General features: G+C 48.4%; 1 protein-coding gene across 1 annotated transcript in view; it reads right to left on the bottom strand.

Moving 5' to 3' along the window:
• SPIDR (scaffold protein involved in DNA repair) overlaps positions 1 to 23,576 on the bottom strand; it is a 1,142,289-nt gene that overhangs the window by 1,023,491 nt on the left and 95,222 nt on the right. Inside the window, exon 5 of the mRNA XM_082258691.1 lies at positions 22,266 to 22,435. Within this exon, the coding sequence (XP_082114817.1) occupies positions 22,266 to 22,435 (170 nt within the window). The remainder of the gene's footprint in view (positions 1 to 22,265; positions 22,436 to 23,576) is intronic.

Below are 23,576 nucleotides of genomic sequence, written 5' to 3'. Positions count from 1 at the left end.
TTTACTGGTTTAAGAAAGTTATACATCTTTGATGTAACCCAAAGTGCAACAAACTTGTGATCCCAACCTTTAGTCCTCATGCACACTGGCCATTAAAAAAAAAAAAAAAAAAATGCAGCTCACCTGCATATTCAGGACTGAAGCATTTGAGCAGAAAAAAAACACTTCACATGCCTAAATGCTAGGCAAGGTTAGAGCTTGAGCAATCATTTATTTTAATGGCAAGAATAAATTAATATTATGGCCAATGGAATGAATGAGTGCCTTAATGAGTTTGCTTTAGACACATTTTATAAGCTGTTTTTTTTCCTGCCAGAAGAAAGGGAGCTCACAGGCGCTGGGTGAATGCATTTTTTGTATTTTTACTCGGTGTGACTAAGCACATGGCAGCTTCTCATCCTATGGTTACAATCACCTCCATAAATACCTGCCATGAGCTCTACCACAATTCACCTACAAACTGCAAATAGTGTAAATCAGCCTTGCATCTTCAACCCTAGATACAGAAAACCAGTCAGGACATTTCCTCATGATGCTACTACAGGAAAATCATCCTTATCAGCTAAAACCAATAATGCACAACGCATGGAAATGCACTTTGACATTAAAATAAAAGCTGGGAAAAATGCATGACAGTGAAAACTACAGAGCCTTAGACAGCTGTCAATAGAACAGGCATCTGTCAGTAGATTTGCCTTCAATATACCGTGTTTTAGTAACAACCCTAAAATTTTGGTTTATCTATCACTTTCCTGTTGGTGGCAATGCTTAGAAGGAAAAACAGAGGAATAATTTTCCTCAATGAACCAAGTCAGTAATTAAAACCTGACAGGGATTTCCCACTCTTATATGAAACTAAAATTTTGCATTAAATATACTTTAAAAATCAATATGAGAAGAAAAAAAATATCTAGAGTTCAACTGCTTTGAGAAACAAACACTACTCCTAAAGACAATAATGTAACTTTGCTGCCCTCTGCTGTCATTTTCTCAAAACACAGGCACTACATATTGGACAGGATTATGAATATTACCTAACCTCAGACATTATTTGTATAAAATACATTTTAACCCAAACTCCAGGTACAAAAAAACGAATTCAAATATATTCCTAAATAGCAAAACAGGATATATAAATCAATTTTGTGTGCAATAAATACCTTTGCACTGTACTGTATTAAAATGTATAGTAGTTGTACTGTCTGCCCTCATGTTGTAAAGCACTGTATAAATCCAGTATAATAATAATATAAATTTAGTGACGGGAGCTTTGACTGGCGTTCAGAGCGCTTTAAAAAAGTATGCCGAAGCCATGTTTTGAAGCAAGTGTAAATGAGCCCTACGTGACAAAACCAGTGTGCTTCAAATGCCTGTAGAAAGAGCAGATCCTCCCACAGGCTGCTTGTGTAGAACTATGGGGGGGGGGGGGGGTGAGGGAATGTTGCGGTCTTTATTCATTCTGATGCAGTAAATTGCAAAGCGCAGCTACCTTCATTTAATACGCCCATATTCACTGAAATAGTCATCTAAAAGTACCAGGTGTTAACCTGCAGCTGTACATCATAAGCAGAACAAATGCCAAACCCTTCCTTTAGCAGCTCATACAAGCTGAGATGAAGGCATTGGGAAAAGTCCACTCTGGCAGGGCTTGACAATTTATCTCAGAATCTTGGAGCAAGCTAAAAAAGCGAGGAGCCAGTTTTTTTAATCAGCTGCCCAACATCCAGAACTGCATGACCGGGGCGTCAGGGCAATAAGAATTGCTCACACCTTATGCCAAGCAAAAAAAGATCAAAATTAATAGTAATATAAAAAAAAAAAAAAAAAAACGTTATAAGATTTTGCAAATAATGGGATTTCTTACTTAAAATAAAATCCATTTCTCTTTCATTTTCTTTTCAAGTTCATTGACGGACAGAGCTCCTGTCATTCTTGACCATTGAGTTATACTGCCACCACAGGACCAGGACACTAGGCAGAAAAAAACTTCTAGCTACATTCATCAGCAGTCCAAGGGGGTATATACTCCCTCCCCTGCTATAGTCACTCAGTTTTGTTACAAGCAGTGTCAGGAGAAGTATAACTCCACAGAGGGGTGGGTGCTGTTTTCGTCAATGAACAGCAGAGAAATGGATTTTACGGCAAGTCAAAAATCCCATTTTCTCTTTTGATCATTGACAAACACAAGCTGTGATACTTGCCAAAGGGGGCAGTACAAGATATTAACTCTGCAGGGTGCCCAAACTTTTGCAGACGCCATTTTTTTGTTTTCTGTTATTTTGAAAGTGTAAATCTGTAATTTGATGCCTTTTGGAGATTTTTCCATCTTTCCTTGGCTTCTTTATGCACATTAATACAAATTTTTACCTGGGGTGCCCAAACTTTCGATCCCCCACTGTATATAATTGATTTTTTTTTTTACCGTAACAACCTTTTCTCTGATTTTCATTGACAGACACAGCTCCAGATCTTCTTGACCATTGGGTTTATGCTGCCCCCAACAGGAGTAGGACACTAGGCAGAAAAAAGTTGGACTACCCCTATAGTGCAGTCCCAGGGGGTATACTCCCACTTCCTGCTATAGGTCTTCAGTCTTGTAACAAGCAGTGTCGGAAGAACATAAAACCCAACGCAATAGAGGGGCGGGTGCGTGTCCGTCAATGAACATCAGGGAAAAGGATTTTATGGTAACACAAAAATCCAGTTTTCTCTTTCGTTCATTGGCGGCTCCAAATCTTCTTGACCCTTGAGACTTCCCAAAGCAGTGTCAACATGAGGGGTGGGAAGAACACAGCAAAAAAACACATTTCCCAAAGGCTAAACATAGCCAATCAGGTAAAACGGGAGCTCAACCAGGAACAACTGGAGCTCGCCTGATAAAAAAAACACCCTCAAAGAGGACTAATCCTCTCCAACAGCAGCCTGCAAACCCTTGCGGCCAAAAGAAGCATCTGCAGATGCCAACACATAAAAAATTTTGTGAAAGTGTGAACGGACGACCAGGTGGCCGCCTTCAAACCTGCACTACCGACATCTGAAGACAGAAGGCCCAAGAGACACGAAAGCACTCTCGTAGAATGTGCCTTAACAGGGAAAGGAGGATCCAGACCTTTAATGGAATAGGCCTGATCCATCTAGAAATGGTGGCAGCAGACGTGGCCAACCCCTTACGGGGTCCATCCGTAGGGACAAAAAGAGAACCCGATTCACAAAACAACTCATTCGCCGCCAGGTACACCCTGATTGCCCGAACCACAGCTAAAGAATGTAAGGCAATCTCTTTAGGATGCTTAGGATACAAGAAAGGCAACACGTCTTCATTTAAATGGTAACCAGAGTCTACTTTAGGAAGGAACGACTGGCAGGGACAAAAGCACCACTTTGTCTCTGTAAACCACCAGATAGAGTGAACGACAAGACAACGCAGCCAACATCGACAACCTGCATGCAAAAGTAATAGCCACCAAAAGGCTACCTTCTGTGACAGAGTAAGCAGAGAAACCTCACAAATATTTTCAAAAGGCGATTTCTGAAGAACCGACAGCACCAAATTGAGGTCCCACGGAGGTAACGGAGATCTCACCGGCGAAACCAGGGGACAGACCCCCTGAACAAAGGTGTAAACAAGGGAATGCCAACGGGAGCTCAAAGGAATCGCCAGGGCCGAAATCTGGCCTTTGATGGTACCCAAGGCTAAACGCTGACCTACACCCTCTTAAAGGAACGGGGGGGAGACCCCCTGAGACTGACACCAAGTAATGTTTGCCCTCCAGACTCGATAAATCTTCCTAGAAGTGTAGGAATCACCAATTAAGACACCCCCTTATCCTTCAGCACCTGGCTTTCAACATCCAAGCCATTAAAGCCAGCGACTGTAAAGCAGGATGGAAGATCGGTCCTTGGGCTAACAAATCTTCTCTGAAAAGAAGTCTCCAAGGGACATCAGCGATCAGCCGTACTAGGTCTGCATACCAGGACCAGCGAGGGTAGTCTGGAGCCAGTATGATGACCTGAATCCCTTCTGCCTCGATTCCTCGCAGAAGTCTTGGCAGAAGAGATATCAGGGGAAATGCGTACATCAGACGATACTGGGCCCAAGGAGCCATCAGAGCATCTGTGACTTCAGCCAGAGACCTTGCTACGAACATCTGCACCTTCCTGTTGAGATGAGAGGCCAACAAGTCCACATCAGGAGTCCCCCACCAGAGACATAGTAGATGAAACACCTCCTGGTGGAGAGACCATTCTCCCTTATCCAAAGTCTGCCGACTGAGGTAGTCCACCTTTAAATATTCTACGCCTGGAATATGCACAGCAGAGATGGCTGGAACAAAACGTTCTGCCCACCTTAGAATGCCGGCTACTTCCCGAGCCGCTAGGACACTTTTGGTGCCCCCTTGATGATTAACAATTGTTGCGGCGATGGCATTGTTCAATCGAATCCTTACCGGGTGCCGCTGCAGACGAACCGTCCATTGGGTCAGGCAAAGCCTGATCTCCCGAATTTCAAGGATATTGATCAGCATGCTGGATTCCTTCAGAGTCCAAACCCCCTGAGCACAATCTGTGCCCAAGACACCTCCCCATCCGGACAGGCTGGCATCCCAGAAAGGATTTTCCCTGTCGAAGCGCCAGAGAGTGGAGCCATCAGATAAGGGATCCCCTTGTACCCCGGCTCAACAGGATCAGATTGTCTAGAGCCTGTGGGTTCTTGTTCCATTTGGCAAGAATCTCCTTTTGCAAAGATCTGGTATGGAACTGAGCAAACGGAACCACCTCGAAGGTGGAGACCATTATGCCCAGCACTTGCATACAAGTCCTGAGAGATGACCGCTGGCTGGACAACAGGAGCCGTATCACATCCAGCAACTTCTGGAGTTTCACCTCCGGAAGAAACACCCAGGCTGAAGCCATGTCCAGGGTCAGGCCCAGATAGTCCAGCTTGATGGACAGGACCAGAACAGATTTTTGGAAATTAATTTTCCATCCAAACTCTTACAGAGTTCGAACCGAAATGTCCAGACTGTCTTTTAAGGCATTCGGAGACTCTGCTCGCAGAAGAAGGTCCTCCAAGTACCCCAGTACCGCAATCCCCTTCTGCCTTAGCAATGCTAACACCGGGGCCAAAACTTTTGTGAACACCCGAGGAGCTGAAGCGAGACTAAAAGGGTATCACCACAAATTGATAGTGCTCCTTGCTCACAGAAAAGCGAAGGAAACGCTGATGCCAGACATATATTGGGATATGAAGGTAAGCGTCCTTGATATCGATAAGAGGCCAAGAAATCCCCTTGATGAAGGTATACCACTACCATGCGAATGGACTCCATTTGAAATTTCTGAACCCGCACAAAGCAGTTCAAGGCCTTGAGGTCCAGAATTGGATGGACCTTGCCTTCCTTCCTGGGAACAGAAAATGGGATTTTTGTACTTACCGTAAAATCTATTTCTCTGAGTCCACCGACGGACGTGGCTTGCTGCTTATTCATAGACGGTTGGGTAATAGTTCCTCCCACCAGGAGTGACCAGGCACTTCAATCAAGGTTTGACACACCCAGGGGGCATACCCTGGGCTATTACCCTCAGCCTCACCAAAGCACAGACAGTTTGGCTGTAAGCAGTGGAGAATCCCAGAAGAAACCTCCTAAAAAGACAGAGGGGTGGGAGCCACGTCCGTCGGTGGACTCAGAGAAATGGATTTTACGATAAGTACAAAAATCCCATTTTCTCTATCGTCCACCGACGGACGTGGCTTGCTGCTTATTCATAGACGGTTGGGACGTCCAAAAGCAGTAACCACAGAGGGGTGGGAAATGGACAAACTCAAAGGAATGCAAATTCCCACGGCCAACATAGCCAACATAGTAACATGGAGCCCAACAAAAAACAACTGCTTCTCAAATGTAACAAAACCAGAAGAGGAGGGTCAAGAAACCACTCCCTCACACCGTGGCCTGCAAAACCTTGCGGCCCAAGGACGCATCCGTGGATGCCAGCACATCCACTCTATAAAACTTGGTGAATGTGTGTACAGACGACCAAGCCTTACAAACCTGCAGCACTGACACTTGGTGGTGGAAGGACCAGGAGGCACTCAACGCCCGCATAGAGTGAGCAGTAACAGGAAAAGGCGGAACCTTGCCCTTAAGAGAATACGCCTTCACCACCGTTTGTCTGATCCACCTGGAGATGGTCGACGTAAACGCAGCATGACCCTTCCAGGGGCCATCCGTATTCACAAAAAGAGAGTCCGACTTACGAAAGGGCTCAGTGACCTCAAGATACGCCCGAACCACATTCAAATAATGCAAGGTAATTTCCTTCAGATGTGAAGGTTTCGGACAGAGTGAAGGAAGCACTATGTCCTCATTCAAATGAAAGCCAGAAACTACCTTAGGTAGGAACGATGGATTTAGGTAACACCACCTTATCCCTATGTATCACCAGATACTGGGTAACGGCAAGACAATGCAGCCTGTTCAGAAACACTCCGAGCAGAGGTGATAGCCACCAAAAAGGCAACCTTCTGCGACAGGTCAAGCAGCGAAATGCAATTAATGTTCTCAAAGAGAGGGTGCCGAAGGACCGACAGAACCAAATTAAGATCCCAAGGAGGTAGCGGGGACCTCCTGAGGGGAGCCAGATGGCAAACCCCCTGAAGAAAGGTACGAGTCAGAGAATGATTGGCCAACGGACGTTGGAAATACACAGCCAAAACTGAGATCTGACACTTAAGAGTGCCCAAGGCCAAGCGTTGGTCCACTCCCGTCAGCAAGAAGGCCAAAATCCTGCCAACAACAAAGGATCTAGGATGGAGATGCAAAGACTCACACCAAGCAATGTACGCTTTCCAAGTACGGTGATAAACCTTGCTAGAAGTGGATTTTCTAGCCTTAAGCAAGGTAGTAATCACCGAGTCGGACAGACCCCTGTCCTTCAACACAGACCTCTCAACAGCCAAGCCGTTAAAGCCAGCGACCGTAAAGCAGGATGGAAGATGAGACCTTGCGACAAAAGATCTTCCCTCAAGAGGAGGAGCCCACGGGCCTGCTACCTGCAGCCGAACCACGTTGGCGTACCAGGATCTCCGAAGCCAATCTGGCGCCACCAGGATTACCAGAATCCCCTCCAGCTCGATCCTGCGTAGCAGGTTAGATAACAGTTGCAGCGGAGGAAATGCACAAAGGAGCCCGTACAAAATACAGGGAGCCACCAGGGCATCCACGGCCTCGGCCAGAGGATCTCTGGACCGAGCCACAAACCTGGGAACCTTTCTGTTTTGCCTGGAGACGAACAGATCCACATCCGGGGTTCCCCACCGGAGACACAACTGGTGAAACACTTGCGGATGTAGAGACCACTCGCCCTGATCCAGGGTTTGTCGACTCATCCATGCCAGGGATATACACGGCGGATAGTGCTAGAACATAAGGCTCTGCCCAACTCAGAATTTTGGCTGCCTCCAGAGCCGCCAGGGCACTCTTGGTGCCCATCCTTGATGATTGACATATGCCACAGCCGTGACATTTTCAGACTGGACATGGACAGGACACCCCATGAGAACGTCAGTCTAATGGATCAAGCTCGCCTTGATAGCCCTCAGTTCCAGAACGTTGATCGGAAGCTCGGATTCCTCCAACGTCCAAGTACCTTTGACAGTCAGAGTGCCCAGCACTCCCCCCCCAACCGGTCAGACAGGAATCCGTTGTCAGCACCGTCCACAGAACGGGAAGAAAGGACTTCCCGTGAAGGAGGTTCGGAGAACTGAGCCACCAATGAAGGAAGTCCCTGGAGCTCTGACTCAAAAGAATCAGATTGTCCAGGGATGCGGGGTCCTTGTTCCATTTGACAAGGAACTTCTGTTGAAGAATTCTTGTGTGGGCCTGAGCGTAAGGCTCGGCTTTGAATGAAGACACCATGAGGCCCAGTACTTGCATAGAGGACCAGAGAGAAACCCGGTCGCAAGCCAGCAGAGACAGAATCGCCTCCCTCAACTGGTCGTTAGAACCAAAGCAGATTTCTGAATGTTGAGATTCCAACCGAACTGCTGTAGAGTGTGAATAGTCACTTCCAGATCGCGTTCCAATTGTGCAGACGACTCCGCTCGGAGAAGGAGATCGCCCAGATATACCAAAGATTGCTATCCCCCTCTGCCGAAGCAGAGCTAACATCGGGGCTAACACCTTGGTGAAGACCCTGGGAGCAGAGGCAAGTAAAAACGGCAAAGCCACAAATTGAAAATGGTCCTGGCCCACTGCAAAACAGAGAAACCGTTGATGGGCCTGACAAATGGGGACATGAAGGGCATCCTTAATATTGATCAAGGCCAATAGGTCCCCCTGATGCAGGAACGGCACCACTGATCGCAGGGATTCCATGCGAAACTTCTGGACGCACAGAAAGCGGTTCAACAGTTTGAGGTCCAAGATTGGACGCAATTTGCCCTCCTTCCTCGGAACAGTAAAGAGGTTTGAATAAAAACCTCAAAAGCGTTCCTAAGGGGGTACTGGAACAATCACCCCTTGGGTCAGCAAGTCCCGAATTGCAGTCTGCAACCCGGCCAGACGGTCTGAGGACAGCCGAAGATTGGAAGGAAAAAATCTGTCCAGAGGACGGGAACGAAACTCTATCTTGTACCCGGACTGAATCACCTTGTGAACCCACCTGTGGTGTAACAGGGAAATCCACGGATCCGGAAAGAAACTGAGGCATCCCCTCACCCCAGGAACGGGTGGAGGCACCCCTTCAGGCAGAGAAGGTCTGCTGGGGGTTGCTGGGGGTGGAAGGTTTCGGTTTCCCAGCCCAACGTTTCTTGGAGCCTTTACCACCGGACGTCTGTTACAATTGCTGTGACCCGGGCGCACGAAAAAGACGATTCTGGGCAGTAAAGGAAGGACCCCGCTTACGCGAGGGGGCCTTCGGCTTAGAAGAACGGGGAAGGAGCGTGCTCTCACCCCCAGTGACCGACTTAATGAAGTCATCCAAGGCGGAGCCAAAAAGGCGATCACCCTGGTATGGAAGATTGGACAACAATTTTTTGGAAGCTTGGTCAGCCGACCAAGATTTCAACCATATCACACGTCTGATAAGCACGCTAACCACCGATGCCCTAGCCGCAAGCGGGAGGACATCTAGATTAGCATCACATACGAATCGCAGAGTCTGCGATAATTGGTCAGTAAGTTCCAAAGTAGCCGATGGTATCTGAATAGCTGTCAGCGCCTCTCTCAGAGTCTTCACCCATTCAAACATAGTCTGGGAGACTAGAATCATAACCATGGCAGGCTTGAGAATAGAGCCCACCACCGTATACAGGTGGCGAGACAGGACGTCAATACGTCTATCAGTCACATCAGATAAGGATGAGGATTCTGCCACCGGTAAAACCGAGGCCTTATGAATACCACATATCTGGGGGTCCACCGGAGGAGGAACCATCCACTTGTGCAAGATCCCTTCCTCAAACGGATAGCGCCTGGCTAAACGTTTGGGAATCGCAGGCATGCGACTAGGTCACCGCCATTGTTCTTCCACTAAGGTGGATAAAAGTTCAGGACAGGGAAAAACCCTGGCTGACTTCTTCGCTCTGAGGAATCCAAAGGAGACTGAGCCCCCTTGAGATGTAGAAATCACATCTGTGAGTTTAAGGGTGTCTCTCACTGAGGATATTAAGGCATCCACCAAGGCCTTTTCCTGCGCCAAGGCGGGTGTAGAAGTATCCTATTCAGCATCAGAAGCATCTGAATGCAGGGACGCATCCTCCAGGAGAGGGTCTGAGAGGAGACAGGCGAGGGACGAGGGCGTTTCTTAGAAAAAGCAGCTGCAATAACCTTGTCTATTTTCTTGGACATTTCTTGCATGACAGATAATAAAGACACATCATGAGCGTCAGATTCTGGCCCCAGGGATATAGCAGGGGTCGCAGATAAACCTGAGGAGTCCATGTTAGAAATAAGACCTAACAACACAAGTACACTTACACAGACCAGACAGGGAACGTGGTAGCACCGGAAACTGCACCGCAAGGGTTAAATAGGGGACACCTAAAGGCAGGAACAAATGCCTCCTGTAGCAAGCAAAAAACTTTGAAGCACCAAAGGTTCCAGCAAGACCGCTTATAGGCCAAAAAGAACGGGCCACATTTGCGACAAGACTCTTTGCTCCAGGTAGTCTGTGGAAGCAGAGTACTCTTACCTTCAGTAAGCCCCTTAATGATCTCTTCCATGAAAGCTCAGAACGGTCTCCTACAAAAGGGAGGATCAGTCAATACTTTCTTTGAGGCCTGATCTGCAGACCAGTATTTCAGCCATATCATGCGGCGAAGATTCACCGATGTCACGGACACCTTACAGGCTAAGGGGGCCGCATCCACAGAAGCATCACAGATATACTGCAATTCTTGGACCAACTGGTCCGCCAGCTCCGCCAGGTCAGGAGGAGACTGTCCCCCCTCCAAATCTTGGCGCAGGAGCTTAGCCTATTCCGTTAAGGTCTGGGAAACCAAGGTTATGGCAAAAACCGGTCGTAGAATGGAACCGGCCATTGTAAAAAGGTATCGGACAAGAGATTCAGCTCTCTTGTCAAAAGGGTCCTTAAAGGACGTACCCACGGGTAGAAGGGTGGCTTTATTCAACCTGGAAACCTACGAGTCCACCACAGGTGGTAAGGTCAGTTTCTTTAACAGGGACTCTTCAAAGGGATACCTTCTAGCAAAGCTTTTAGGGACCCCAACAGTGCGTTTGGGGGAACCCCACTTACTCGCAAAATGTTGTCGAAATATGCGGGAAAGAGAAACACCTTTGCCGCTTTGGAGGCTCTGCGGGTACTAAATTGCACCGGAGCAGCCGGTCAGCAGTAGCTGTGTCCTCCTGTTTCAAAGTTTCCCACACTGACACCATCCGCGCATCCATTAGCGATTTTTCATGCATGGCTGTAGTGGAAGAGGAATCATCCTCACTATCAGAGCATGCAGGGTGCGTGGACGCAGACCCAGTAGGGTGACTCACGTCTGCAGGGGCCAAATCAACCTCAGAATCTGTGGAGACAGATGATCCAGGTGAAGGCAGAGGACGCTTTTTGCTCGTCCAATTTTGGAGGGTCATATCTACTTTGGATACCAGTGACTGCAGGACCGCCGTCATAGCAGACAAGGCAGACTGGGACCCTGCAGCCTCTAATGGGTGTCAGGTGGTGACACTTGCCCCAGGACTACATGGTTAACCTGGGGACCGCCAGCAAAAAGTGTAAAGCTTGCCATGAAAAATTCCCCCACTGCTGCACCAGTGGCCTCACAAGTCCCAGCACCAAATACTTATAACAGAAAACGGAATTTTGTAAAATCTTACCTGTAAAATTCCTTTCTCTGAGTCCTCCGACAGTCGCCGCCTCCTCCAAGTCATCACTGTTGGGTATTGACTTCCCATCCGCAGGAGTAGCTAGGCATATAGACTTAGTCAAAAGACAAAAGGCATTAGCATATACACACCCATGGGGGCTGTCCCATCTGGTCAATACCCCCCCTGCATCACCACTCCCAACTCAGTTTGGTAGCATAGCAGTAGGTAATAAGAACCCCAAAAGAGGGGGGTGGCGACTGTCGGAGGACTCAGAGAAAGGAATTTTACAGGTAAGATTTTACAAAAATTCAGTTTTCTCTTACGTCCTCCGACAGTAGCCGCCTCCTCTAAGTCATCACTGTTGGGATGTCCCAAAGCAGTATAGACATGAGGGGTGGGAGACGCAACCGTAGAAAAGGCAACGCAGTACCCACATCAGAGAAAGGAATCTTACATGCACTGTAAGAGAACAGAAAAAAACAATGCTCAACAGGAGCAACAGCCCAGGAAAGCAAATGCCAACAGCAAGGGACCCAGAAAAAAACACAAGGGTCCATCATGGCACTACCGCACTGAGAACTTTGCGGCCAATGGAAGCATCAGCCGACGCCCGAACGTCTACTTTGTAGAATTTTGAAAAAGTGTGCACCGACGACCAAGTCGCAACCTTGCACACCTGGGCCACCGAGGCCCGATGCCAATAGGCCCAGGACGCACTCACAGATCTGGTAGAGTGCGCCTTAACAGGGAAGGGTGGAACCCGTTCCTTCAAGGCATAAGCCTGTTCAATGGTCTGTCTGATCCATTTGGCAATAGTGGCTGCAGAAGCAGCCATGCCCTTCCGAGGCCCCTCAGGAAGGACAAAGAGGGAATCCGTCTTCCGAATTGACTCCGTAGACGACAGGTAAACCCTGATCGCCCTGACAACATCCAAGGAATGCAGAGCAACCTCCCTAGGATCTAGGATGCTTTGGCTTCGTACAAAGCGAAGGCAGGACAATGTCCTCATTAATGTGGAACTCAGAGACCACCTTAGGAGAAAGGAGGGATGCGGACGCAAAACCACCTTATCCCGGTGAATCACCAAGTACGGAGAACGGCAAGGTAACGCTGCCAGTTCAGACACCCTGCGAGCCGAAGTGATCGCCACCAAAAAGGCAACCTTCTTAGACAGAAGAGGCAACGATATTTCCCGAATGTTTTCAAAGGGAGCACGCTGTAAGACGGACAGAACCAAGTTCAAGTCCCATGGAGGTAAAGGCTCCTTTCTGGGAGGAGCCAAATGTCGCACACCTTGAATGAAGGTGCGAACCAGAGAGTGAGACGCCACAGGGCGTTGAAAAAGAATAGCCAGTGCGGACACCTGGCCTTTGATTGTGGCCAGCGCCAGGCACTGGTCCACCCCAGACTGGAGGAAGGCCAGCACTCTGGACACCGAGTACGAGCGAGGGGAGAACCCCCTGGACTCACACCAGGCGAAATAAGCCTTCCAGGTACGGTAATAGATTTTACCGGAGGAGGTCTTTCTAGCCTTGACAAGGGTAGGGATGACCTCAGAAGAGAGACCCCTGTCCTTCAGGACCTGGGTTTCAACAGCCAGGCCGTTAAAGCCAGCGACTGTAAAGCAGGATGGACGATCGGACCCTGAGACAGGAGATCTTCCCGCAGAGGCAGACGCCACGGAGGCACCACTGCCAGGTGAACAATGTCGGCGTACCAGGACCGGCGTGGCCAGTCCGAAGCCACCAGAATCACCAGGTGCGGTTCCGAGACCAATCTGTGGAGGACCCGGGCCAGTAACTGAATCGGAGGAAAGGCATACATCAGACGATACTGATGCCAAAGGGCTACCAACGCATCCGAGGCGTCCGCCAACGGATCGTGCGTTCTTGCCACGAACCTTTCCACCTTTTGATTTAGCCGGGATGCGAACAGATCCACGTCCGGGGATCCCCACCTCGCACACAGCATTTGAAACACCTCCGGGCGTAGGGACCATTCCCCCTGGTCCAGGGTCTGGCGGCTCAGATAGTCGGCCTGCCAATTCTCCACACCCGGAATGTGAACTGCTGAGATCGCCGGGACATGAGCCTCGGCCCAAGACAGAATGTCGGTCACCTCCCGGGCCGCCCGAGCACTCCTTGTGCCCCCTTGGTGGTTGATGTACCCGGACAGGACGGCCCCAAAGAAAAGACGGCCCGACCACTGGAAGAGACAGAGTTTTATCGCTCACAATTCCAGCACATTTATCGGGAGGGAGGACTCTTCCTACGACCAAGTGCCCTGGGCAGACAGGTTGCCCAGAACTCCACCCCAGCCCGACAGGCTTGCATCCGTGGTAATCACCGTCCACACCAACGGACGAAAGGACTTGCCTTCCGCCACCGACGTGGACTGGAGCCACCATAGAAGAGCCAATCTGGTCTGACGACTCAAGGAGACACACAGATCCAGGGACTGAGGCAGTCTGTCCCATCTGGCCAGGATCTCCGCTTGGAGAGCCCGCGTGTGGAACTGAGCAAATGGTATCGCCTCGAAGGCCGATACCATCAACCCCAGGCCCCACATACAGGTCCTGAGTGACGAGGACGGGCTGTCCCTGAGGGACCTGATCTCGTCCCGCAAAGTCCGGAGCTTGTCCTCCGGCAAGAACACCTTTGCCTGAGCAGAGTCCAGAATCATTCCCAGGTAGATGGAGACAACGTCGATTTCTGAACGTTGATGGTCCATCCGAACTCCTGGAGCGTCTGCACCGTGGTGGACAGACTGCGCACTAGGTCCTGGCTGGCACGTGATCTCAGAAGTAGATCGTCCAGGTAACCCAAGACCGCAATGCCCTGAGCCCTCAGTAGGCCCAGAACCGGCGCCAACACTTTGGTAAACACCCTTGGTGCCGAAGCGAGACCGAAAGGTAATGCCACAAACTGGTAGTGGTCCTCTGCGATAGCAAACCGAAGGTACCGCTGATGACCCTCGAAAATGGGGATGTGCAGGTACGCATCCTTCAGATCTATCGAGGCCAGGAATTCCTCTGGACTCAAGGAGGCCACCACCGAACGGAGAGACTCCATACGGAACTTCCGAACACGCACGAAGCGGTTCAGCGCTTTTAGGTCCAGAATAGGACGCACTTTGCCCTCCTTTCTGGGCACAGTGAACAGATTGGAATAAAACCCCCGAAACCTGTCCCGATGAGGCACCGGGACAATCACCCCCTGAGCAAGCAGGTCCTGCACCGCTTGATGCAAGTCCTGCAGACGCCCCGGAAGCAGATGAAGATTGGAGGGAAAGAATCTGTCCGCCGGCCGGGAAAGGAATTCGATCTTGTATCCCGATCGAACGATTTCCAGAACCCACCTGTCCGATATACGGAGCAACCAAGGTTGGAGGAAACCGCGCAAACGTCCCCCCACCCCTGAAACGGGTGAGGGCGCCCCTTCAGGCAGAGGCGGATTGACCCGCCGCGCCAGCATTGCCGGACTTCTGCTTACCCGCCCAGGGCTTCTTCTGACTGCCCTGGGCCTTGAAGGGCTTGCCCTTGGATTGGTTCCGAAAGGCACGAAAGGACCCCTGATTGGATCTAGGCGCAGAACCCCGCTTGCCCCGAAAGGACTTGTTCTTCGGGTTCTGGGGCAGCATAGTGCTCTTGCCCCCCATGACGCCTTTCACCAGGGTATCCAACGCCTCGCCAAAAAGGCGTGAACCAGCACAGGGAAAATCAGCAACTGTTTTCCGTGAGGACTGGTCAGCCGACCAGCTCTTCAGCCATATCAGTCGCCAGTTAAGTACCGCGACACTAGAGAGGCGAGCCACTAAGGGGGCTTCATTCAAGGCTGCATCACACAAATACATGACTCCTTGCTGGATCTGATCCACTATTTCCAGCCGGGCAGGCGGAACACCATCAGACACAAGATTGCACCTAAGCATCTTAGTCCAATCAGCCACCGCCTGAGCCACCAGAACGGACGCGAAAACGGGTTTGAGCAACGAACCCGCCACCATATAGGAATGGCGAGCTAGAGACTCCAACCGCCGGTCCGTGGGGTCCCGGAAAACCGGGGTATCCTCAGTAGGAACCAAGGTAGCCTTGTTTAACACGGCCACAGTGTGATATACCTGTGGAGGCACACACCATCGCGATTCCGTAGCCGGCGCAAAAGGATAAAGCAATTTGAACCGACTAGGTACCAGGAATGGACGTTTTAACGTGCGCCACATTTCATTAACAGTGTAATGAAATTCAGCTGGGCAGGGGAAAACCTGCGCAGACTTGCGGGTCCTGTGCGTCCCAAATGAGGACACAACGCCCGGAGGACAGGGCTCATCCTCTAAATGCAAGGTTTCCTTAACAGAAACAATTAACTCATCCATGGTCGCCCGTTCTTTAGGTGACCCTGGGGAGGAGGTGTCAACCCCCTCCATCTCAGCCTCCCCCTCGGACCCCGGGGGGTCCAGGGATGAGCGGGACCCTGAAAAGGGCACGCTCACAGCAGCAGCCATATCCCCATCTGAATCAGAAGAGAGAGACAATCTGGGCCTCTTTTTTGCAGCACGTTCAGACATCAGCATTTCCATATTAGACACCAAAGTCGCCACTACAGCAGCTAAATAGGGTCGCAGCGGGGCCACAGGAGAACTGGGGACCCCCACTAAAGCTGGGGGGAACTTGCTTTCCTGAGAATCCATTGCTCAAAGTTCACAGAAAAAAACAGTGCAATCAATGTGTACTGCCCCTTTTAAATCGCTGCGGAATGCGCAGCCCACCGCTACAGCTAGAGTGACAAAAGACCCCAAAAGGAGAGAGAAAACTGAGCCAGAAGCGATAATACAGAGGAATATTTAGAGCGATAACATGCAGAGCCCGCAGAGTGTTGCCACCGATGTCCTGCTGCATATGGAAAGGAAGTGCTGCTGAAGTAGGCTGAACTTAAAGACTTTCAGTCTTAGGGAAAATGGCTGCCCCATAGGATTGCATTGGAGGCTTCAAGAAAATGGCCGCCGAACATGCGGTCAGACCGATCGTTCTACACCCACCAAAATGGCGGCGGATGGCGCCAAAACCGCATACCATATCGCCCACAGAGAGGCTGACCATGCCTGCCCAAATCAAAGATGGCGGACCGCGCGAGTTCACTCCGCTGCAGTCGCCACACAAAGTCTGCACCCCCAACAATGCCCCAAAGTGACACAGGCAAGGGGACCCCCACACATACAGAAAACTACACAAGCGATCCCCGCAGGGACCGCATCAGGGAGTCACACAGGCACAGACATGGGGGACACACAGCAACACAGACTGCCACCCCAGACAGAGGGCCCACACAGAAGTACTTACCTGTACCAGATGGCGTGGGAAGCCTCTATGCACGGAAAACCGCTGTCCTCACCTGACAGGGAGTGCCGTGAGCCAGGGACATGACACTGCAGCACTGCAGATTTTTCCTGTGAGGTAGCCACCTCACGGCTGCATCCCTGCAGCGAACAGGGATGGGTCATTCGTAATGCCAGGGCGAGCCATAGCTGAACGCTCGATGGCAGGCTGGGGGTCCATCTGACCCTTTTGCTCTGGAGAATCAGGGCGGTCAGTCCGAATCCCAGCACCGCATGATTCATCTTCATCCGAAGAGAAGACTAACACTAGAAGCTGACAAAATAAACAGCTAGTAAAGCAAGAGAAAAAACGGACATTTTAAAAGAAAATCAAATAAAAGATTAGGAAGGCTGAGACTAAAGCCCCAGCACAAGGTAAGCCTGACTACTCCTGACGCTAGGCAGATTAAAACTGAGTTGGGAGTGGTGATGCAGGGGGGGGTATTGACCAGATGGGACAGCCCCCATGGGTGTGTATATGCTAATGCCTTTTGTCTTTTGACTAAGTCTATATGCCTAGCTACTCCTGCGGATGGGAAGTCAATACCCAACAGTGATGACTTAGAGGAGACGGCGACTGTCGGAGGACGTAAGAGAAAGAGGGAGCCTTTTAGCACCTACAGGGACTCGCCACCCCCTCCTCAGATGCAGAGCCAGAGAGCAAGGCTGCACGCCATGGGGTGATCAAAGGGAAAGAGAAACTACAGGAGTTGCGACTAGAGGTCCACCGCTGATTCACCGCTCCATAGGCTTCAAAAACATGGCCGCTGTGTGATAGTAATGGGAAACTACAAGAAAATGGCCGCCAGACAACACAAACATCTAGTGGGAAATGCTCCTGAGACAGAAACTAGACGTCAAAACAATACAACCCCCAGCATGTCTCAAGCACTGCCCAAACAGTAGTGACTTACAAAGTAGGGTTGACTGAGTGGAGTGGAGCCTCTGTCTGTGATTCAGAAAGCCCAGGTGTGAATGCAGCATAAAGGGTAAGTCACCACACAGTACAGACCTTCTCAAGGCACTGAAAAAAATAGCCCAGACCTTTTTTTGCCAATAGGGAGGAAGGGATTAAGGGGCAAATCAGAGTCAATCCCTGTTGCATGTCTTCAGCCATTGAGAACTTTCTGTGGCATTGCATTCACCAAATATCATGTGCAGGCCTTTAGTGGTGTCAAAGGTCACTAATGCTCTAAATTAGGGATAGACCGATATGTTTTTTTCAGGACCGATACCTTGGTCACTAAGTATCGGTATCGGCCAATATTTTGTACATTTAAAGTTTCGAAAAATAAAGACAAATTTTGACACAAATCTGGTACTTAACATGTTAATGTCTGATAGGAAAACTGCACAGCTTTCACTTGCCGGGACATCAGTTTCATATCATGTGATAGTGATGAATGGTGCATAAACTGCTGTAGTAGTGCACTCACTGCAATGATTTTAGATCACTACTGCAGTCAGTGCAAAACTGCTAGAAAAAAAGCTAGACAAAGGCTAGACAGTGGATAGGAGTGGACACTAGTACTACTACACTTTTCAATACTCCCAGTTAAGTAGAAAAATATTATGGTGCAGAAAGCATAACATTTCAGCATGTTCGCCTGTTAAACGGTTTCTGTTTTTTTTATATATTGTTGCCACTTCATTAACACGCTCACTTGGTACAGGAGAGGAAAAGAGGAGCAGAGAGGTATCTTCTAGCATGAGAGGCTAGTCTTTTGTAGCGTGCCTCATTTTCTTTCCACCACTGAAGAGGATCACCACTTCTTCTGTCAATCAGGTTCCTTCAAATAGAGATGAAGTTCATCATTCAGGCTCATTATTGTAGATTCAGAAGAATCCTCAGCATGAGGCCCCAATAAAACATTAAACATGCCATCAATTCGACCATGATGAAGAAGATTCTCTTCTGTTCGTTGTCTTCTTTTTGGTCATTTTTCTGTTTTTGCAGCATCCTGTTGCTCTTCCAGATTATAAAAATGCTGTTCTGGACTTGACTTTTTGGCAGGAACCTCCTTCACTTCCTGTTGAATATCTTCTGTCAGCCATTGTTTTGCCTTAGCCAATACATCATCAGAAGAGAAAGCACGGTTCTTGTATCAAGGATCCAAAAGACTTGCCAGCACAACATTTTTAATCTCTTCATGCTTCTCAAAACATATCAATGAAAGCTCTTTGGCTTGACAGACCACCATTTAGTAGTTGGAGGGTGTTGTGTGCTATGCAACTGAGGTCTGACACACCAGCAAGCCTCATTCCTTTCTGCATGTTTACTCCGCTGTCTCGAAGGAGCACAAGCATCAACTGTTGATTCCCCAGTCTTCAAGCATGCCTACAAACATTTCTCTACTGTACTCAGTGTGGGATCCTTGCATCACTTTTGTATTCAACACCAATTGCCTTTTTGTCCATCCGCTATCAATGACGTGGCATGTAAGATTCATTAGTGACTGTTTGTCCTGACCAGCAGTCAGTCGTGAATGAGAGTGAGTTGCCAGCAGTCTCTGGTTGCAGCATAGCCTTTACTTTCTCAACGATCTTTTGGTGAATCTTTCCCTGCATTTCAGTTCAATAATACCTCTCACTCTTCAGTGTGTACCTTGGCTCAACTATGGACATCAACTGCTTAAATCCAGAGTCAGACACCACTGTAAATGGCTTGTTATCAGTGACCATCATCTCTGTGATTACTCTGTCCAGCAGTTGGGATCTTCCATCTGAATTTATCCACCTGTTTTTTTTCTGAAATATATCTCTTATTGTTGCCTGGGATAGTGGAGGAGGTATTTCACATTGTGATTGTGATTCATTTTGTTTCTGTGCTGCATGATATAATTCAACATGATGAACTCTTAGATGGGCCCAAAGATTTGACATAGTTTTGTTTTTTTCAGTTACTGATCCTATGCTTACATTGTTTGTGCATGTGTTGCACACTGCTGCTTTTCCTGGAGATGGTTGAGACGAGAAATAGTTCCAAATCACACTTTTACTTTTTCTGTCTGCATCCATCTCCATTGCAATTTGAAAGAGACAATATAAGGTTGTGGGTGGCTGGCTTGGTGTCACCCTGTTGTGGGGGGGGGAGAGTGGGTGGCTGGCTGGCTGGCACAATGCAATGCTGTGGCTGCTGGCTGGCACCATGCTCTGCTGTGGCTGGCTGGCACCCTGTTGTGGGTGGCTGGCTTGGTGTCACCCTGTTGTGGGTGGCTGGCTTGGTGTCACCCTATTGTGTTGTGGGGTGGGTGGGTGTCTGGCTACTCGCACCCTGTTGTGGGTCGGTGGCTGGCATCCTGTGGTGGGTGGCTGGCTGGCACAGGGGCTGTGGGTGGCTGAGGCCAGGGCCTGTGGGTGGCTGGCTGGCACAGGGCTGCTGTGGGTGCCTGGGTGGGTGGCTGGATGGCTGCTTGCTTGCTGCTGGTCCATGGACGTTGTCCGAGGTGAGGGAGGTGGCCTAAGAAGGCATAACATGTGTAATAGGCCCAGCGCACAGAGAGACGTCGAGCAACACATGCAATGACGTAACCTGTGTGCTGCATACAATATTGGTAATATCGGAAAGTTCCAGGGCCGATATCGATATATCGGGAAAAGTGCATATCGGCTCTCTGATAATCGGCATTGCCAATAATAGGTTGATCCCTACTCTAAAAGCAAGACTGTAGGAAAGGAGTGTTCAACAACTTGGGGATTTATTTAGAATGCAATACACAGATCCACCTGTTTAACCACTTCCATACAGTGCAGTTACACCCCCTTCCTGCACCCCCCCCCCCCCCCCCGTCATGTAACGCTGTACCCAATCAAATTTTTTATCATTTTTTTTCACACAAATAGAGCTTTCTTTTGGTAGTATTTACTCATCACTGGGTTTTTTATTTTTTGCGATAAGTGAAAAAAGAGCACAAATTTTGAAAAAAAAAAAAAACATTTTGTTTTAGTTTCTATTATAAAATTTTGCAAATAAGTATTTTTTTTCATAAATTTGGGCCAAAATTTATACTACTACATATCTTTTGTAAAAATAACCCAAATGAGTGGTTATTATTTAGTCTGTGTGAAAGTTATAGAGTCTACAAGCCATGGTGCCAATCATTGAAAATTGATCACATCTAATCACACCTGATGTACCGACGGCCTATCTAATTTCTTGAGGCCCTGAAATGTCAGGACAGTACAAATACCGCACAAATGACCCCTTTTTGGAAAGTAAACAGTTCAGGGTATTTAGGAAGAGGCATAGTGAGTTTTTTGCAGGTGTAATTTTTTTTCCCCACAATTCTTGGGAAAATTAAATATTTTTTTTTTTTTCTTTTACACAAAATTGTCATAATAACAAGTTATTTCTCACACACAGTATATACATACTTGCAATTACATCCCAAAATACATTCTGCTACTCCTCCTGAGTATGGCAGTACCACGTGTGAAGACTTTTACACAGACTGGCCGCATACAGAGGCCCAACATTCAGGGAGCCATTTAATGGGGAGTAATTTCCTGACTTCCCATTACAATTATGTGAGGCATTGTACGGCGCTAATAATCACTGTAGTGGTACGGATGAGCACTGATGTGGCATGGATGTCAAAGTTGTCAATTTATAAGATATTTCTAACACATAGCATGATCATAGCAAAAATGACACCCCAAAATACATTCTGCTACTCCTCCTGAGTATGGCGATACCACACATGTGGGACTTCGTCACAACATAGCCACATACAGAGGCCCAACATGCAAGGAGCACCGTCAGGTGTTCTAGGAGCATAAATTACACATATAATTTCCTAACGACCTATCACACTTTTGAAGGCCCTGGAGCACCAGGACAAGGGAATTACCCACAAAATGACCCCATTTTGGAAAGCAAACACCCCAACATATATACTATGAGGCATAATGAGTCTTTTGGGGTGCATTATAATCGGTAACTAGCTGTTACCGCAATCTCCTCCTCACACGGGGTCAGTGTGTGAGGAAAAGAACACAGTAACAGCTAGTTACCATGGTCTCTGTTGACATTCTGTGACCGGCTGTGATTGGACACAGCCGCTCACGTGGTAAAGAGCCAATTTCACTGTCTCTTTACCCTGATCAGAGATGGACTGTGTCAGGGTGACACTCTCCATCCCCGATTGCAGCTCTGCGTGCCCCTTAGGGGGCACAGGAGCGCCGTGCACGAGGAAGGTGCATGTGGCCGGCTGTGATTGGACACAGCTGGTCACATGGTAAAGAGCCATTTTTTAAAGTTCTCTTTACACCGATCGGGGATGAGCTGTGTCCCGACAGACATGCCGAATCTGCAATTGCCGCGCTGTGCGCCCCGGGGGGGGGGGCGTAAGAGCAGGGGAAATGGGCGGACGTCATATGACACCCACCTAGATCGACAGAGTGTTCCTGCCAGCGTCATTTTATAATGCACCGGTATGGAACTGGTTAAACAACAGCTATCTAATTCATTGTTTTGTTTTTTAATCACAAGCTCTCACAGAAGTTGGTTTAGAAATAGTGTCAGACTAATATAAATGTTATTGAAAGAGAACTTACTTTAGAAAGTTTTGGCTCACACTGCTGGGATGTAAACATATCGCTGGTTGAAGATGCAGAGTCTGAGATGGCCACAACACTTTCAGCATTTTCAGACACATTACTCTTATCTGAACACTCCAGATCACTGTCATCTTGAAATTCAGTAATCATAATACCATCAGCAGCAACTGCAAAAAGCACATAAAATTAAGCTACATCATTAAATTACATAAAAGGCAAGCGTGTAACTATGAATCTGTAAAAATTTGTGTTTCATTCTTTTTTGACTAGTTCAGGGTCTATTCTTTCACATAGAAATATGGGATTTTTGACTTACTATAAAATACATCTCTGATGTTCACTGACACAGCTATCGATCTTTATAACTATTGGGTTATACTGCCCCCTACAGAAGTAGGACACTAGGCAAAAAAAAAAGTCTGGCTAGGCCTATGGGCAGTCCCAGGAGGTATACTCCCTCTCTCTGCTATAGTTTTGTTACAAAGCAGTATTAGAAGAATTACAACTCCACAGAGGGGTGGGTGTTGTGTGCATCAATGAACATCAGAAAAATTGATTTTACGGTGAGTCAAAAATCCCATTTTCTCTTGTTCATTGAGGGACACAGCTCCTGATCTATATAACCATTGGGACATCCCAAAGCAGTGCTAAACATGGGGGGTGGGAACAGCAAAAAATTCCCAAGGCTAAACATTAGCCAACCAGGCAACAGGAGCTCAACCAAAACAACTGGAGCCCACCCGAAAAAAGAAACAATACACCCTCAAAAAGGATCAGGTCCTCTAAACAGCAGCCTGCAAAAACCTTGCGGCCAAAAGAAGCATCCGCAGATGCCAACACATCCACTTTATAGAACTTGCACTTTATAGAAAGTGTGCACCGACAACCATGTGGCTGCCTTGCAAACCTGTGTCACTGACGCCTGATGGCGGATGGCCAAGGAGGCACTAAGCACCCGAGTAGAGTGTGCCTTGACAGGGAAAGAAGGAACCTGACCCCTGACGGAATAGGCCTGAATCACCGTCTGTCTGATCCATCTGGAAATGGTCGCAGAGGAAGCAAACAACCCTTTCCGAGGCCCATCCCTGAGCACAAATAGTGAGTCTGGACTTCCTAAAAAAATCCATAGCTGCCAGGTACACCCTAATTGCCCAGGCCACATCCAAGGCATGCAAAGCAATTTCCTTTGGATGTTTTGGCCTGGGACACAGGGAAGGCAACACAATGTCTTAATTCAAATGAAAATCAGAGACAACCTTTGGAAGGAACAAATTACAGAGGCGAAGGACCACCTTATCTCTGTGAACC

The sequence above is a fragment of the Pelophylax lessonae genome (assembly GCF_965119305.1).
Source record: "Pelophylax lessonae genome assembly, chromosome: 5".
NCBI classification, from domain to species: Eukaryota; Metazoa; Chordata; class Amphibia; order Anura; family Ranidae; genus Pelophylax; species Pelophylax lessonae.
The sequence above is the reverse complement of the archived record's forward strand: the minus strand, read 5'-3'. Positions and strand labels throughout refer to the sequence as shown.